At 35.4% G+C, this 17,040-nt stretch overlaps 2 protein-coding genes and 2 non-coding genes across 5 annotated transcripts; 2 read left to right on the top strand and 2 right to left on the bottom strand.

Annotated features, from left to right (window-relative positions):
• Window positions 1–3,052: 3,052 nt before the first annotated feature.
• On the bottom strand, window positions 3,053–3,141 carry LOC137727189 (small nucleolar RNA Z102/R77). The gene has a single exon (XR_011067759.2). It is a non-coding gene; the product is annotated as a small nucleolar RNA Z102/R77 (small nucleolar RNA).
• A 144-nt stretch (window positions 3,142–3,285) lies between these two features.
• LOC137727190 (small nucleolar RNA Z102/R77) lies at window positions 3,286–3,373 on the bottom strand. Its single transcript, XR_011067760.2, has one exon. It is a non-coding gene; the product is annotated as a small nucleolar RNA Z102/R77 (small nucleolar RNA).
• LOC137726402 (uncharacterized) lies at window positions 3,298–8,176 on the top strand. 2 transcript variants are annotated; one of them, XM_068465328.2, is made up of 8 exons: window positions 3,298–3,905; window positions 4,012–4,302; window positions 4,619–4,818; window positions 4,957–5,307; window positions 5,449–5,649; window positions 5,795–5,865; window positions 7,114–7,253; window positions 7,713–8,176. In XM_068465328.2, exons 1-8 carry the CDS (start codon window positions 3,860–3,862, stop codon window positions 8,066–8,068), a joined length of 1,656 nt encoding a protein of 551 aa, XP_068321429.2. In that variant the 5' UTR covers window positions 3,298–3,859; the 3' UTR covers window positions 8,069–8,176. The 2 variants fall into 2 exon arrangements, with proteins under 2 accessions (XP_068321429.2, XP_088550377.1); XM_088694251.1 differs by having other exon boundaries at window positions 3,470–3,905; window positions 4,604–4,818.
• A 6,378-nt stretch (window positions 8,177–14,554) lies between these two features.
• LOC137724733 (LOB domain-containing protein CRL1-like) lies at window positions 14,555–15,796 on the top strand. The gene is made up of 2 exons (XM_068463446.2): window positions 14,555–14,999; window positions 15,116–15,796. The coding sequence occupies exons 1-2, from the start codon at window positions 14,721–14,723 to the stop codon at window positions 15,419–15,421; spliced, it is 585 nt and encodes a 194-aa protein (XP_068319547.2). The 5' UTR covers window positions 14,555–14,720; the 3' UTR covers window positions 15,422–15,796.
• The last annotated feature ends 1,244 nt before the right edge of the window (window positions 15,797–17,040 follow it).

The following is a 17,040-nucleotide window of genomic DNA, read 5'->3' as shown; positions in this document are numbered from 1 at the left end:
CTAGCTAGTTGCTCTCATGCTAAAGTATGTGGATATAATTATTAATATTTATCTTCCACTCATTTATAACACGTGGATTAGTAATACTATACGGTGATGTGATAGTTACCAAAAAAAAGAGATGATAGAAAAGAGGCGAAACTCACAGAAGAAGACAATAGGCAGATGGGGTCACGAGACACAGGCACATGCATTGGATCATTTCATATATGCTAAAAAAAAAAAAACAACTCATTTCAGTAGTCATACTAAAAATTTTCTCGATCAAATACTTATCTTACAAGTGAATTAGTAAAACCACATCAATGTGACCAACGCACTTGAGATACTCACAGAAGAAGACAATAGGCAGATGGGGTCACGAGACCCAGGGACATGCATTGGATCATTTCATATATGCTAAAAAAAAAACAACTCATTTCAGTAGTCATACTAAAAATTTTCTCGATCAAATACTTATCTTACAAGTGAATTAGTAAAATCACATCAATGTGACCAACGCACTTGAAAACTTTTGATTAATGATGATTCTTTTTCAATGGTTTCCTTTTCAATTCAAGTAACTTAAATTTTAAAAGTATTGATGCAAGTTACTATTACAAATTGGTACGACCCCGCCGGTTGGTGCAGAAGCGATCGGAAACTTCATATCATTAGCCTCTGTGGTGGATTGTAGGTCAGATGGAGAGGGGAGAGCGAAGGGGAACAAACTCGGAGAGACAGGGGGTGTTTAAGTTATGTTTTCTTCGTTAAATTGATGACGTAGTGAGAGTAAGATATGTAATTGAGTTGCCATATGTAAGGCACATTTATACCACATAGTCTAAAAGCTCATCATTTTAATAGATTATTAGACGTTCAAATATAGAAAAGATGTAAAATTGATACAATTTCAAAACCTTAAGAAGCAATTTGAGAAAATTAAAACTTCATGACCGATTTAATTCACCTTAAATTTTAAGGGTGTAAAATGTAGGTAGTTAAACTTTTCTTTGTTTAACGTGGACACAAAACTCACGAGTGTTATTGCACAAGCAAATGACAATGAATTATCTGATTAATCTGCAAAGATTCAAAAGAGACAAAGTGAACCTAACATGACTAATGTCAATGAAATAGACAGAAGAGGCCATGTTTACTCTTTTGGTAAACAGGTATTTCTGTTTGTGATGAGTGACAGAATGGGGAGGTTTCAGGCATCTTTTTATATGAAAATAATGCCGTGGGGAAGTTGGTGTGAAAACATTGCCGACTGCTTTAGCAGATTATAGAGGTGTCTAGCTAGTTGTCTCATGCTAAATTATGTGAATATAATTATTAACTTTCATCTTTTACTCATTTATAACACGTGGATTAGCAATTTTATGCGGTGATGAGATGCTTTCCAAAAACAGAGATAATAGAAAAGAGGCGAACCTCACAGAAGAAGACAATAGGCAGATGGGGTCGCAAGACCCATGCGCATGCACTGGATCATTTCATATATTCTAGAAAAAAAAAACCATTCATTTCAGTGGTCATACGTACTAAAAACTTTCTCAATCAAATACTTATCTCACAAGTGAATTAGTAACACCACAACGACGTGATCAACACACTTGATAACTTTTTGATTAATGAGGATTTTTTTTAATGGTTTCCTCTTCAATTCAAGTACCTTAAATTAACTTAAAGTTTAGAAGTATTGATGCAAGTTACTATTACAAATTGGTACGACCCCGCCGGTTGGTGCAGAAGCCATCGGAAACTTCATATCATTACCTCTGTGGTGGATTGTACTTGTAGGTCAGATGGAGAGAGGAGAGCGAAGGGGAACAAACTCGGAGAGACAGGGGGTGTTAAAGTTATGTTTTCTTCGTTAAATTGATGACGTAATGAGAGTAAGATTTATAATTGAGTTGCCATATATAAGCCATATTTTTACCACATAGTCTAAAAATTAATCTTTTTAATAGATTATTAGACGTTCAAATATAAAAAAGATGTAAATTCATACAATTTCAGAACCTTAAGAAGCAAGTTGAGAAAATTAAAACCTCATGGCCGATTTAAATCACCTTAAATTTTAAGGATGTAAAATGTAGGTAGTTAAACTTTTCTACCAAACGATGATACTTTTAAGCAGCGCAAATGCCAAAACAACACCTAGAAGTAAGATATCCAGAACCGATGGGCCAACTTCACAAACCTTTTCCTATTGAACATAATCTTTACCCATAAATTGAAAAGACCTAAATAACACGTCCTTAAATCTCACTTAGAATTAGCCCCACAACAGCCAAACATTGAGAAAATTTGGAAAAATAACCAAATTTTGAATCCCATATAAAATTATAATCATAATTTTAATTATATGATAATTATAACCAAAATTTGATGTAAAAGTATTAATATACCCTTTATATAGAACTATAGTCATAATTTTAACTTTATAATAATTTTGCAGCAAGTTGTAGAGAATAATGAAAACAAAAAAAATATGATAGAGATTATTTCCTCATTTTAAGGTATCTTCGTGTTTTGGTTGTTGTGAGAAACCTAATATTAAGATGTATTAGTATTTTTACTTCAAGTTTTGATTATAATTAGCGTAAAATTAAAATGAAGATTATGATTTTATATGGGGTTGAATTATTTTTCCAAATTTCCCAAACAATTCACATAAGCAAACTATAATTGCATTAATCAAAATAAGTCTTTCAACCCAACTCCATCCTAGTCTTATTCAGGCCCAATTGCATTAATCAAAATAAGTCTTTAAACCCAAAATTTATAAGGTTAAAATCTGGAGACGCACTTTGACATCCATTGTGATAAACATTTTGTTAGGTCCAACCGTATTCATTTTTTTAATTACAAATAAATATCTTAATAATTTTTAATTTATCTATTTTTTTGCAAAAATAAATTTAACGGGAAGCAAAGTCTCGATACCAATATCGAAATGTAAGTGTCGAAGCATGTCCAATTAAGAACACATCTGAAACATTATTAGATAATTGATTAGATTTGAGTTGGTTCTTCATTTTCTTCGAGAGGTTGGAAGGATCGAGAATGATCAGATAGAGCTAATACATTGATGCCATCATTGCGGCCAATCAAACCAATAGGGAACACAAAGTTCAAATCATCACCTCATTCTCAATTCTTCCAATTTCCCATCAATTCCTTCAAAACTAAAGGACAAAATTCAAACAAAACTGCAAAATTTGAAAATTAAAAAAAAAAAAAACACAAAAATTGATGAATGAAATCAAATAGCAGATTTAGGGTTTTGTGGGGGGAGAAAGATCAGATAGAGCTAATACATAGTTTCGCCATCATGACGGCGTTCAAACCAATAGGGATACGAAATCTAATCCTCATCTCAAATCTCCCCAACGCACAATTTCAAATCAAAAAAAAAAAAACAAAGGATTCCTAGGGTTTTAAGCAGAAACAAAGATTAGGGTTTTTCACCAGCACTAGCAGAACAAAAGAAAACTACAGAAAGAGAATATTAATAGGGTTTAAGCAGAAAGGAAGACCGGGGCTTTTCGGCAGCAGAGCGGCTCCCGCCACTGCTATCGCAGAGTGTGAAATGGTGATGCCAGAGCAACCCTAAAGATTGGATATTTATGGTGAAAGCTTGGGCCTTTAGGGCAACATTTGGGTTAAGAGCCTGGAGTCTCTATCCGGGCCTCACCGGTTTTCCCAACCCGGCCTAGCCCAATTGATATGCCCGGAAAAAAACTGAAACTACTCGAAGCTGTTTCAACCCACTTGCTCTTCTGCTTCCTCCTCCGCGGCCACCGCCACCGCCATTGCCAACCGCCTTAAATCTCCGAGCCGTCTCCCTCTCTATCTCTTTCTGTTAGTTATGGAATTGGCTAAGCGTTTCTCCAAGCGGCTCTTCCACAGCTTGTGTAAGCACTTTTAGCCCAAACGCGCTTTTGCTTTGTTCTTTTATTCATTTCAACCTGCAAGATTGAATGTTTGCTTATATTTTATTTTGGATCACGAAATGTGTAGATTTTACGCAAAGCTGTGTGAAGAGGGAGGAATTTTACCAGCGGTTTGTATACAGCTACGTGAATCGGTTTCAATCGCAGCACTCGAAAGCACAGAAAGGAGGAGAATCGGACACACCGAAAAAGCTGAAAGCTGTTGTTCCTCCGCAAGCTGCTGATGGCATTAGCAGCTATTCGAGTGAGGATGAAGATTTGGTGGATGGTAAGGAGAAAAGGTTGGAGCTTGCTTGGCTGCCCAGAGTTCTCGAGCCAGCTCTTCAATTGTGCAGGTGGGCTCTGCCAACCCCAGCAGGTACCCGAGTTCGAATCCCTTTTCCGTAAATTAGAGTAGTTTAGAATATCGTTTTTGTTAAAAAAGATAAAAACTTGTCATGTTTGGGCAATTGGGTTGTCATTGTTTTGAATGAATTTGTAATTTGGAAGTTGCAGTATTAGCTGTTCATGAGAAAAATATTGTGTAATTTAGAAGTTGCGTTTTGGCATGGTTGAAAAGAATCAGAATTTGTCTTTTAGAACTTGGGTAGTCATTGCTTTCGATTGAATTTGTTTAATTTGGAATCTTTCAGTTTGAGTTGTGAGTGAAGATTGTTCAGTTTCGAAAATTGCAGGAAATGGAGTGGGAAACAAAACCCCACCGACAACTCGATCAGTCTCGGAGATCATTGCAAACATCCAACGGAGTAAGATAGGAATTGAGGATTGGAGTTTGAGTGATCTCACCATTGGTTTGTTTCTTATTTATCTTCGTCAAGCTTCTGTAAATCCGTTTGAGGATGTTAATGGTGTTCAGGTCTCCTCAGATTCAATGGTAATACCAATTACATGACCTTTTTAATTCTGAAAATGTTTCTTTACTTTGTATAAACTCATAATATTTTGTGGCAAGTTTGATTGTGGTAAAAAATGTGGTTGTCTTTAGTTATTTGGCATTTGCTTTGTGTTTTAGGTGCAAGATCTCATCTACCACTCTGAGTTAGCAAAAGGTTCTTATAAGGATAGTACTGCAGCTCTTGCAAGGAACACCATGCTTCGTGAAAGCAATGTCTTGAAATTTGTCAAAGATTCCAGTGTCATGAGGCCTGGATATTATATAGGGATAGATCCTCGTAAAAAACTTGTGATTTTAGGAATCCGTGGTACTCATACTGTATATGACCTTATAACTGATGTTGTTTCTTCAAGCGATGATGAAGTCACGTTTGAGGGTTATTCAACGCACTTTGGCACTGCAGAAGCTGCTCGCTGGTTTCTTAGTCACGAGATGGGAAATATAAGGAAGTGCTTGGAGAAATATGAGGTGGCGAATCTTTTTACCCTCCCACTTTTCTTTGTTATTGTTTTTTTAGGTGATGTAATCTTGTTTGTGGGTTTTACGTTTTTTTCTCCCGACCATATTTTTTGTCATTGTTGGTTGTAGTTGAGCCCAATTCATTAACAGGGATTTAAGTTAAGGCTGGTTGGTCATTCTCTCGGAGGTTCTACAGCTGCTTTACTTGCAATAATGCTCCGTAAAAAGTCAGTTAAGGAGCTGGGGTTCAACCCAGAAATTGTCTCTGCCGTGGGGTATGCAACACCGCCTTGTGTCTCCAAAGAACTTGCCGAAAACTGCTCCAGTTACGTCACAACTGTTGTGATGCAGGTGGGAAGATGCTTTAATTATTCTTTTGTTAGAAGAAGCACTTTCAATCTAATTATATCTACTCGTTGCAGTTAAATTTCTTTGGTTTTATTTGTTATTTTGCCCTTCTTAAATTCTTACAAACTTAGGACTTATTTTCATGCAGGATGATATTATACCTAGGCTAAGTCCAGCATCTCTAACGAGGTTGAGGAGTGAAATTCTTAAAACTGATTGGTAAGTAAATGTGCTTCTTCACAATTTCTTGTCACCTCTTTTTCAAGATATGTTGAGAAAAAAAAAACGCACACTAGTCGTTTGAATTGAGACCAAAATGCTTCATATACCAAATGGTTGAGAACTCAAAGAAGATTTTGAACTAGTTTTTGTATCTATTGCTTGCAGTTGCAATTGATACTTTCTACATTCCTGGTACTTTGCCTGCACTGTCTACTCTCAGAAATTTCTAATTCCAATAATTCAGAGGATCGGGATCTTGAACTTGCATATTGGGATAAATCCTGAGTGGAAATTTGGAAATCTATGGATATTTTGGTGATTCTAGGAATTTAAGGGCCTGTTTGATATCCTATTTGAAATTTTTTATCATTTCTCAAAACATTTCTTAAGAACATTTTTTGAAAACAATTTTCTTTAAGACTCAAAAACTTGATTTGTTTATGATTTAAAATTTTTAAATCTTACGACTTAAACTAGATAAAGAGATCTAAAAAGAGGTGGTCGCAGGAGAGGGAGAAAGAGCAAAGAGGAGATGAAGAGGAAGAGGAGTAAGACAAATAACCGAGAGAATGAAGAGAGCGGATTGGAGGAGAGATGACAAAAAAAAAAAAAAAAAGAGGAGAAAGAAAGAAGAAAAGAGAGATAGATTTGGAACGAGAGGGAAGGAGAGAGAAAAGAAAGGAGTGAGTTTAAGTTTAAAAACTCTAAAAACTCACTTTTTATGTTTTTAGAGAATAGACTATATTTTTGAGTTAGTCTTGAGTTCAATTTTTGAAAATAGTCCTACCAAACAAGTTTTTAAGGCCTAAAACTTGAAAATTGTTTTTGAGTTTAAAAAGTTGAATTCAAGTAGAGTACCAAACATGCCCTAAGCCTTTCAATTATTTTGGTAGAAAAGACTATGTGCACTTCTTTTGGTAAGGTCTATGCTATGCCTGTTCTACTGCTTGGAATTAAAATTAGTGTGCACCTTTAATAGTTCGTGTCTATTCCTCTTGCTTGGATTGCTGTGGATAAGAAAAGAATTTGGCCATGAATAACTTTGGCTCCAAATTGGATGAAACTTTGACATATTTATGTTAACTGGAAAGCATCATTCATCAATTCATGGAAAACGGAAAGCGGAAAAGTTGCTTCTTTTGTGAGCATCAATTTGTTTTGCACTAGTGGCAATTTGATGTTAACTTTGAAGGCTTTATCAAAATTTCACACTTCATACTTATTTTTCTACGTTACGTTTTGCAGGATGAGTGTGATTGAGAAGGAAGATTGGAAAAGTGTCATAGATTTGGTTACAAATGCAAAGCAGGTTGTGTCTTCGGTGCAAGATGTTGCTCGGAAGCTTTCTGATTATGCAAAGTTTGGGAGCAGTAAACATTCTTCTGGTAATTCACCCTGCTCTGTGCCTAGTGTGTCAATGCTAGTGTATTTTAGTTCAGTCAATTGTATCTTTATGCATTGCTGGGTCATGACATGGACGTTGTAACAAAAGTGCTATATATTTGTACTGTCTTTGATCAATATTTATGCTGCAATTGTTGGCCATGTGTGGATTTGATCTTCAAAACAATCTCAGGCTGCATTTTTCGCACCTTCAATTGTATAATTGTTGGCTTATCTGTATGTTGCATGAATGATTTTCATTATATTGGAGTAAGGGGTGTGGATGCACTGGAAATTTCTGGTTCTTCTCTGCTTGATGGTGTTTGTTTTGTTGGGGAAGCATCAAATCTCAGCAGATGGGTCGTTATACCTCATCAATCGTTAATGAATAATTTAAGCTTTAACATGCTCGACACCACATTATCTTCCCTTCACCAAATTATCTTATGGTGTCTGAACAGATGGTCCCATCATAAAGAAAATTCCTACTGCTCCCGGGGTCCCTTTAAATGACAGAGAAGTAACAGATAATGCTGGTGCTATTAAAAGTGGAGGAGCTGCCTGTAAAGTGCCTGAGGAATTATTTGTACCAGGTACCGTCTACTGCCTAAAGAGGAATGTGGATGCTCGTACCGGCAGCAGAGGCAGCAGAAGGGAGTATTTTACACTTTGGAAGAGGCATCCGGGTGAGCATTTTCAGAGGATTGTGCTGTCAAGCAACATAATTACTGACCACAAGTGTGTGAGCCATTACTATGCATTAAGAGATGTGCTCAAAGGTTTGCCTGCCTCCGATGATGAAGACAAATTTTCTTAAATAATCAAAGCAAACGGCTCTGAGTTTACCTCTGTAAAAACGTAGCTCGTATATAAGGTTGTTGTAACTTGAATTTTGCATTTAATAAAATTTAGCAATTTTGATTAACCAATGTTTATCCAGTGTCTTGCTACAGTATTTTGGGTACAAAGTGATGATCTGCTACCTCTATGTGCTTATCAGTTCGGAATGGTTGCCAAAAACTAGATTGAACAATAGGCAACCCCGTTGGGAGAAGAACGAACTTACAACTAGGACGCAACTCTGGAGTAAACTAACCCAATTAAGTACTGTCATTTATTTTAACTTTCTCTACATGACAGTGCTTGGTGGGTTTGATTTCTTCCAACAATGGCGTCCCAATTGTAGGTAAGTTTCTCTTTTGCTATTGGAGAGAGATTTTCTTACATCTCCACCTTAAATCTGTGACATTCTAAACTAAAAATCCGATATCATGTGAAAACATTAAAACACATGTCATCGCGTTTGAAGGCGTACCTACCTACACTTATCCCATTCTCTTCTTTTACTTGCTGCTTAAAACATTTTTCTAGTTTTACAACTGCCAAGTTGATTGCAAATCCTAGCTGGCATGGGTAACCCTTTTTTCTCCTTTGAGTGGTGGGATTTTTCCAACTTCTTATCTTCATTGCCTAATATTTGTCTTTACTTCCTTTTAGTTTTGATGTTTTGTGATTGTGACATAGTTTAATCCCAGATAATGAACTCCAGTTTGGACGGTAATCTTATTTCTTTTAAGCTTTTTGGGTAAGTAATGATCGGGTTCCCCACCATTTACCTGCCATGAAAGCTTAGGTTATATTAACAATAGCCATACCTAGTCTGCTACTGCTAGGCAGATAGAGCTATATTTAGGATCCCACCCTAGGTAAAGCTTAAAAGCACTTCTACCCCCATGAAAAAAATATATATATGACAAAAACCCCCAAAAGTGTGATATATTAGGGTTTGCTTTGCTGCTTAAGGTTGTTAATAATCAATAATAAAACACTTCTTGTAAAATTGTCAATAATCCGTTGGTTTTACGTTTCTTAATAGGAATACTTTTCTACAATTCATTAGAAGGAATTGCAGGTGTGTCGAAACCATCAATGCGATTTGATGATTTGAACTCTTTATTTTTTTGAATTTTGTTTAAGAAACATGATTACATAAATAATACAATTTGAAACCATTGAATCGTATAACAATTGCACAATAATGTGACGAGGCGAAATGTTCATAATCAAGATCGAATGGTTAAATAACTTCAAACTTTTCCCATTTTCTGCAAAATATAATATAACAAGGCAGTTACTATCATTGAATCACATCGCAAAGTGATTCCAACAACACGAAGGCGGTGATTTTAATAAAAATATATAGTTGTGGGGAAAGAAGTGAAAACGTTGATCAAGAAAGGATGTTCTCATGGTGGTAATAGGTGGCACATATCCGACCAGATTGGGAGACATGTGCAATGAGGTATTGTCTATTGGCGGATTTTACACAAATTCAAAGTTCAAAAGGGTCATGACAAAACAGCAGTCTACAGAAAATTACTTTGAACTCACGCCATAATTGTAATTTCCATTGAACTTCATAGACTCTCTTAGCTTCTCCTAGTTTGTCTCACTATCTTAGAAGTCATGGTCTATCATGATTAAAAACAAAACCTTCACTATCACTAATTAAGCTATCGTTCATTAACCCTAAGAGAAGTTACATCGTATATTTGTCCTCATTATTCTTACTAGAAGACCATAGATGATCCAAATGTGACACCCCCTTATATTAGGGTTTGGACTTTGAACAATTGCCCTCTATTCAAACAACATGATTTCTGTTTTTTTATAAGTAGAGCTGTAAGCAAATTAAGACGTAAGATGGCCAAAGAGACAAAGATGAAATAATATGTTAAATACATGGACAGCAAGATTATTGCTGTCTAATTGCCTCCATGGAACCTTTTGAAAATGAAAATTCTATTGATGTTGTACTCACAAGTTATCATCAATTCGTTAAGATTACGAGAAAAACTCTTATGTAACGAGGATATGTTTCATGTCTCTCTCTATCTTACTTATCACTTTATAACTCAAATGGTATGTATAAAAAGATACGTAAGGAATACATCACTAAAATAGGAAAAATATTTCTTCAACGTCATTAGATTAACTAGCTGGAGGTTGAAGGTTGAATATCTACAATATGACATTATGATTGCATGCTTAATCTTAATCAATTAACGTTATTTTTAATAACAATTTGATTATCTTCTTATGCTTTGGATCACAATCATGTCGGATTCTTTAGGAATGTAGGTGAAGTTATAGTCTTCTACTTCTAGATTTGATAATTGGAACAAAGAAAACTGAAGCAATCACCCCCACACGTGCACTTGGCCCCATATGCTACTTGGTGTCGAATTTGACTGGTCAATCGGACACTTGTCAGCATCATTTTTTTTTACATCTTATATACAGCTTAAAAATAAGCAAGTTTTTTAAAGAAAAAAAAAAGAAAAGCAAGTGGCCTATAACAAGATAATAACATAAAAGAAAAAATAAAAACTATCGAATTAATTATTCACAATTAAAATAGAGGAATTCATACAAAAGAAGACATGGATCTGTTTTTGGAGAAGAAATGAAATGTGCATATAAACACCTACTAATTAATCATAATTTTTCATATTAATTATGAGTAGGTGTTAACAATTTTATGTGCAAATAGAAGAAACCATAATTTGGACTCGATTCTACCGTAACACGATATTATCTGTTTTGGGCTCCTACCACACCCTCACCGTAACATGATATTGTCCACTTTGGGCTCCTACCACACCCTCACGGTTTTGTTTCTGGGAACTCAGACGAGAACTTCCCAGTGGGTCACCCATCTTGGAATTGCTCTCTCGCGAACTCGCTTAACTTTGAAGTTCCTACGAAACCCGAAGCCAATGAGCTCCCAAAAGGCCTCGTGCTAGGTAGAGATGAGAATATACATATAAGGCTTACATGATCCACTCACCTGAACGATGTGGGATGTTACAACCAGTAACTTAAATTTTTATTTTTATTTTTTCCTATCCTACGAACCCTACTCAGAATCTTTGCTCAAAGTTTCTTTCTTCCTCCTAGTTGAAGAAAAATATTTTAAAACTCTCTTTAAAGTACAATAAGGTTTTCATCTAAGAGCATCCTTTATTATATTTCAAAGCCCAAGTATATTATGTTATACAGAAGAGTTTATGATGCTTTATTTTGGTAGAGTATATAATTACTAATAGGGACATAAGAACTTTTAGATTACCTAGAACATTTGTCAATCTTATCAAACAATTAATTAATTAAGGAAACAGTTCAAACTTTTTTCTAACAATTAAAGACACAGTCCATGTGGATAAGTTTGCAGGGAAGCGATCCAGATCCCTTCCATCAAGTCCTAGGGATCCATCAATTCGGATTCTTGAAATTTGATTTAACGGTTAAAGTTATTATAACTTTTAAAATAAATCTCTATTTGTAACCGTTGAATCAAATTTCAAGGATCCGGATTGTTAGATCCCTAGGACTTGGTTGAAGGTACCGGAGAGGATCCCTTTCCAAGTTTGCAAGTCATGTAGCAACAATTGAGCTATATTTTTAATGAGTTTTATCCTTGTAAGGATAAATTCGCTACAAGGTTTGGAGAAAGTTAAAGTTTTGCATAAGGCCTATATGTATATGTCAAAACAACTTTCTTTTAGTCTAATAACTTCACTAATTAATCACTACATAGTGGCTCAGTGATTTGGGAAATCTAGGCCCGTATATCACACAACACATCCTGTGTTCGATTCCTAAAGCCGATGAATTGTACGATGGTGATTAGGGAAAGGCTGAAAGCCTCTGTGAGTCTTCTCGGTCCCGAAAGAATAGATCATCATGGTAAAGACACCAGCTGACCTCCTTTTAATAAAATAAAAAAAATAACTTTACTAATTAGTTAATTATAATATCTTCTTGTCTCCAAGACCATTCCTCCCTTTCCATTCTTCAAGTGGCCAACACTTACACATGACTCTTATTTTAAGATTTACGGTAGCCAATCTGGTTTATACCAGCTCAATAAGCCCCTTCGTTCATATAAGCTCAACTGTGCAGTACTAGTTCCAACTTGTAATTTATAAATTCGACAAGAAAAACAAACTTGTAATCTATAATTAAATTAAAAACTTCAATTTCATCAACCAAGTAATATTTAAAAATTTAATATTTGCTACATAAATGAAATAACTAGCTTAACTTATGATTACCATTAGATTAGTTGGGGTGTGGGACCTCAATTAGAGCACCATTAGTTGTGCAAATGTCTGAATATTGGTGCTTAAGTTGAGTTAATGACATTAGCACACTACTACTTTCTCGACAAGTCGTGACCTGAAAAGCTAGAAAGGCAAAATTGTCCCTCTTCCTCTCAACTCCTGAAGTGTTTCTATTCCAGTGTCACTATCTTTTGTTTCATTCATTTGTAGAATATATTCTTCTTTTTCTATACCTTTATTGCCTTCTTTAAACTTTGATTATCTGTACTTGATGAGTATTATTATCCCCACAAGTAGAGATTAACATTGTAATCATCCATTGAATCGACCATTGTAGGCCTGATCTATTCCATTCTGCATTATTTAGTCAGTAATGTGTCCGTTGCTCCTATTTAAAAACTCAAGGACTCTTGCCTGGTTCCATAAGCTAACTAACACGTGGATTTCAATAACAGATCAAGGGTTACAAATGTTCATTATCTCTCTATATTGTAATTCAACTTTTCAGCTTTATTCTGTGGCGCAGATTGAGTTGTCGCACATACATGAATCCTTAATGTAACGATAATTAATAAGATAGATATATTCTCTTCCGTTATATTATGTTCTCAATCTGTCCAATATTTAGAACCATCTATATGATGTTTTAAGTTACACCATACTTTTAGATTGTTATTTTTTGTTAACTGCTTATATCAATGTGAATCAGGAGTAACATGGGGAGGATCAGCTGGTTCATGAACCTTAATATTGTAGAAAGATGAAATGTGATGATTAATCAATTGTTCAATGGAATCCCACATCCATTGCCAGCAGCCAGCTTTTCTAGTTCATGCAATGTAGTATATAGTTTATGCCATTTGGTCTGCCATTGAAGTTAATTGATTTACAAATTTAGCAGGAAAAAAAAAAAAAAAAAAAAAAAAAGGGATCCAAATCAACTATAAAAGAAAATCAAGGGGTGTGGCTTAAATAAAAATAGAAGATTAGGCGATTTTAATTAACTCATCAGAGTAGGACGTGAAAAACGTCTACCCTTAACCAAAAACAGAGTCCTACACACTCAAGGAGCCCACCGCCTGTCCTTCCATTTCAAATTTATTAAAAAGAGAAAAATAATACAAACGAAGATCAGAGGGTGAACCGTACCCTCGCAGAAAATTTATGCTTGGTGAGCCAATACAGAGAAAAATTGACAAACGTACTAGTGCTAAAGCTAGTGTAATAAAAGAAAAATGAAGACCAACCAACATTCTCTCAACAAAAAGCAACCGAACTAGCAAAACCTGTAATTAGGTCGCGCAGAAAGGTTGTGAACATAAGCCAAAGCTGCACACCGGGTGGGGGCACGGATCCCAAAATAAACTCACATAATGATTCACGCTGAAGTTGGCAAAATTATCAGCAACCTGATGTTCCTCTCGAAAAAATATGAGTGACATGAACATGCATGCGAAAGAGAGAGAAGAGCAAGACAATTAATGTAGTGAATCCGTAGACGCCATGAAATCCTATCACAAGGAGGAGGTAGAAAAAATACTGTTAAAGAAGGGTCACATTCAATTCACAAATTTGTCAACCTTTTGCCCAGGCCAAATCCTCAGCATGAATAACCGTATGCAACGCCACTTCAAAAAAAGAAGCAATTCCAATACAAGTCGCAAAACAACCTAAGCAATTACCAAATTAAGTGATCTCAGAAAATAGTAAAATACCCCCAATTCCTGCCAAATTAACCAGGAGCACTACAAGCCGCACCATGAAATAGGAATAGGTGACCCTAAAACCTCAAGAATACCCCCTTAACCCCAATGACACGAAGAATACAATGTTCTAATACTAAGTGTCGCATGGAAGTTGTGCTAAGGGATGTTGCTTCAATGTTATGTAGCTCTTAGGTGTGTTAGTTGTTAAATTTAATTTCCACAATCCAAGATTTTTATTTTTAATTTTAATTATTGATTTTTTGTACCACTCAGTATATAGTACAATTAAAGAAAAATTGTGAATGAAGATATATATGGGTTTGGTTTGTGAAAGCTGATAGGCTCATTTGTCGTTTAAGGAATCTTATTTGAGAGCATGAAAATTTAGTATATTCTGGCGAGAGAATTGAAAGAATAAATTATAATAGTAAAGTGCTGTAGGCCATAAAGGAAACCTATTCTAATTAAGTATTCATTGTAATATGATTAACACTGCTCCCACTCTCTAACTTTCTAAGTTCTCACAGTATTTATAAGCGTGGAGTGATGCTATGCGCATACCAGAAATTAAGAGTTAAACACATTCTAATTCAAGCATAAACCAGATTAATTAAACTCTCTTAAAACATCAATTAGTATGACAGGTTCTGGTTCTCCTTGTGGAGCCTGCAAGTTCTTGAGAAGAAAATGTATTAGGGGTTGCATTTTTGCACCTTACTTCTGCGATGAACAAGGCGCCACCCACTTCGCGGCCATCCACAAGGTTTTCGGGGCAAGCAATGTGGCGAAATTGCTTGCTCAACTCCCCTTGAGTGATCGATGCAGAGCCGCGCTTACAATCTCATACGAAGCTCAAGCTAGGGTTCAAGATCCTATTTATGGCTGTGTTTCCCATATTTTTTCTCTCCAACAACAGGTTAGTTTAATTAATTAACTACTTAATCATTGGAACTATATCCCCTAATTAATTAACTTCTACTTCATTAATTTCGACAGATCGTGATGATTAATCTCATTTTTTGACTCTTGCAGGTTATCAGTTTAGAAGCACAACTAGCTTCAGTCAAGGAACAAGCAGCTAAAGGCTACTCCAGCAGTAACTTCCAAGGTTGGCATCAGTCGGAAAATTCCAACATACTGATGCCACAAAGTGTGATTAATGAATCAGTGACACCATTGTACTCCGGAAACAAGAATCCTAACTCTTTCGGGGCAAACGCAAATTTCATGATTCCAGAAGTACTTGATGACATGTACGGAGATCCTTCTAATTCCATGTGCTCATTAGACATGCAGATGAGCAATAGGTCATGGGGTTTTGATCAAGATCATGACTGACGACGGATCGTGAAACTTCAGTCATCAGCAGCACTCGCCGGAATATTAATTAATGCAACAAATGTGAAGAGGGTTTTGCAAATTTTTATTGAGACATAAGCTAGCTGACTAAGAACCCTAGGAGTGCTCATACAGCACTCACAAATATTTTTTTCTAAAACATGCTGTACGGTATTTTTCTCACCCAAATAATGTGATATGGCCAGTACTCTATGTATGTCCTCGGAGGTTTTCGGGGTCCAATGAAGATCAAGGCATTGTTCTAATTATACCATCCCTATATTTCTCCATTTGCTTTCATGTTGTATTTGTTGGAGAATAGGATCTCATGACATCGGTCATATGACAAAATAATATACAATTAATCTATGAGAGTTTCCACCTGTAATACATCACCCATGTCTTTTGTGATAAAACCAAACATCAAGTAATAAATGATTAAATTAAAACAATATCGATAATGTTGATGGTGAACCATGCTAGACCTATAAGTTTATCAATATATAATTAGTTTATGGTAATTCCAAATAGAATCCAATTTTCAATAATGAAGTAAGTTCTGATTAATATATCCATGAGACCTTGCTTCTCTTAACTCAAGTTTCTCAATGATTAAAGATCGAGCTCCCCCACCATCACTCACCCTTCGATAGGTATGTTGAAGCGACATTAGGCTGTATTCATGGCCTAGGCCAACCCTAGGCGCATAATATATAGCATCCAAGGTTAATGACAAATAATTGTCTAGGCGTTGGAAAATATTGCAGCACCAACTAATTCAACTCGATCAATCGTACATGTGAGTCCCATTATGATATAAACCTAATTCCTATTGACTTTAGAAAAAGTTACTTGTGAATGCGTTGCATTACAAGTGGGATGCCAAGATAAAAGGAACAAAGGGGTATAATGGACAAGGAATTAATAACATAAAATCATCTGCATCTATTGTCAATTTGATTTTGGGTTGGATATTCTGATTCTACCATTTTACCACATTATGCAATTAATTCACGAATTTTCATGTAAATTGGGTGTATACACCCTTTTCGGGCTTCTCTAGATTTCGATCCTTACCTCACTTAAGTGTCATAAAGGCCAATTCCACAAGTAGCATTAAAAAAAATGTTTCACTTTAAAGTTAAGTAGTAAAGTGTGTTGTCACTTAATATTATGGTCTGGTGGTATTCCTTTTCACTAGGAAGTGAGAGGTCTTAGGTTCGAATCTCATGGATGACGAATTCGATACCAAATTAGGTTGCCTATTGTGTGACTTAGATGAACTCTCCCTCCCCTTAGTGTAAAAATATCGATATACTAAAAAAAAAAAAAAAGTAGTAAAACGTGCTTGGTAGAAATAAAATATTCAAATTATTCCAAAATCAATGGTCTTCTGACAGCGGAATGAAGGCGAATTTTAAATGATTGGAATTGAAATGGCGGAATTTTATTTTCTAGATTTTGTGAATTTTCTTATCTTGCTAACTTATAAGAACAAAGGAATTTGAAACGAAATTTGCTATTTTTAAACTCTCATTCATGGAATTTTGGAAATGACACATATTTACATGGAATTTAAACTTGGGAATTGGAGGTCCCAAATTCCAAATTTTTTTTTA

This window comes from Pyrus communis, chromosome 5 (assembly GCF_041283825.1).
Source record: "Pyrus communis isolate YQ-2024b chromosome 5, ASM4128382v1, whole genome shotgun sequence".
Taxonomy (NCBI): domain Eukaryota; kingdom Viridiplantae; phylum Streptophyta; class Magnoliopsida; order Rosales; family Rosaceae; genus Pyrus; species Pyrus communis.
Note: the sequence above shows the minus strand (reverse complement) of the source record. Positions and strands in the feature narration are given on the sequence as shown.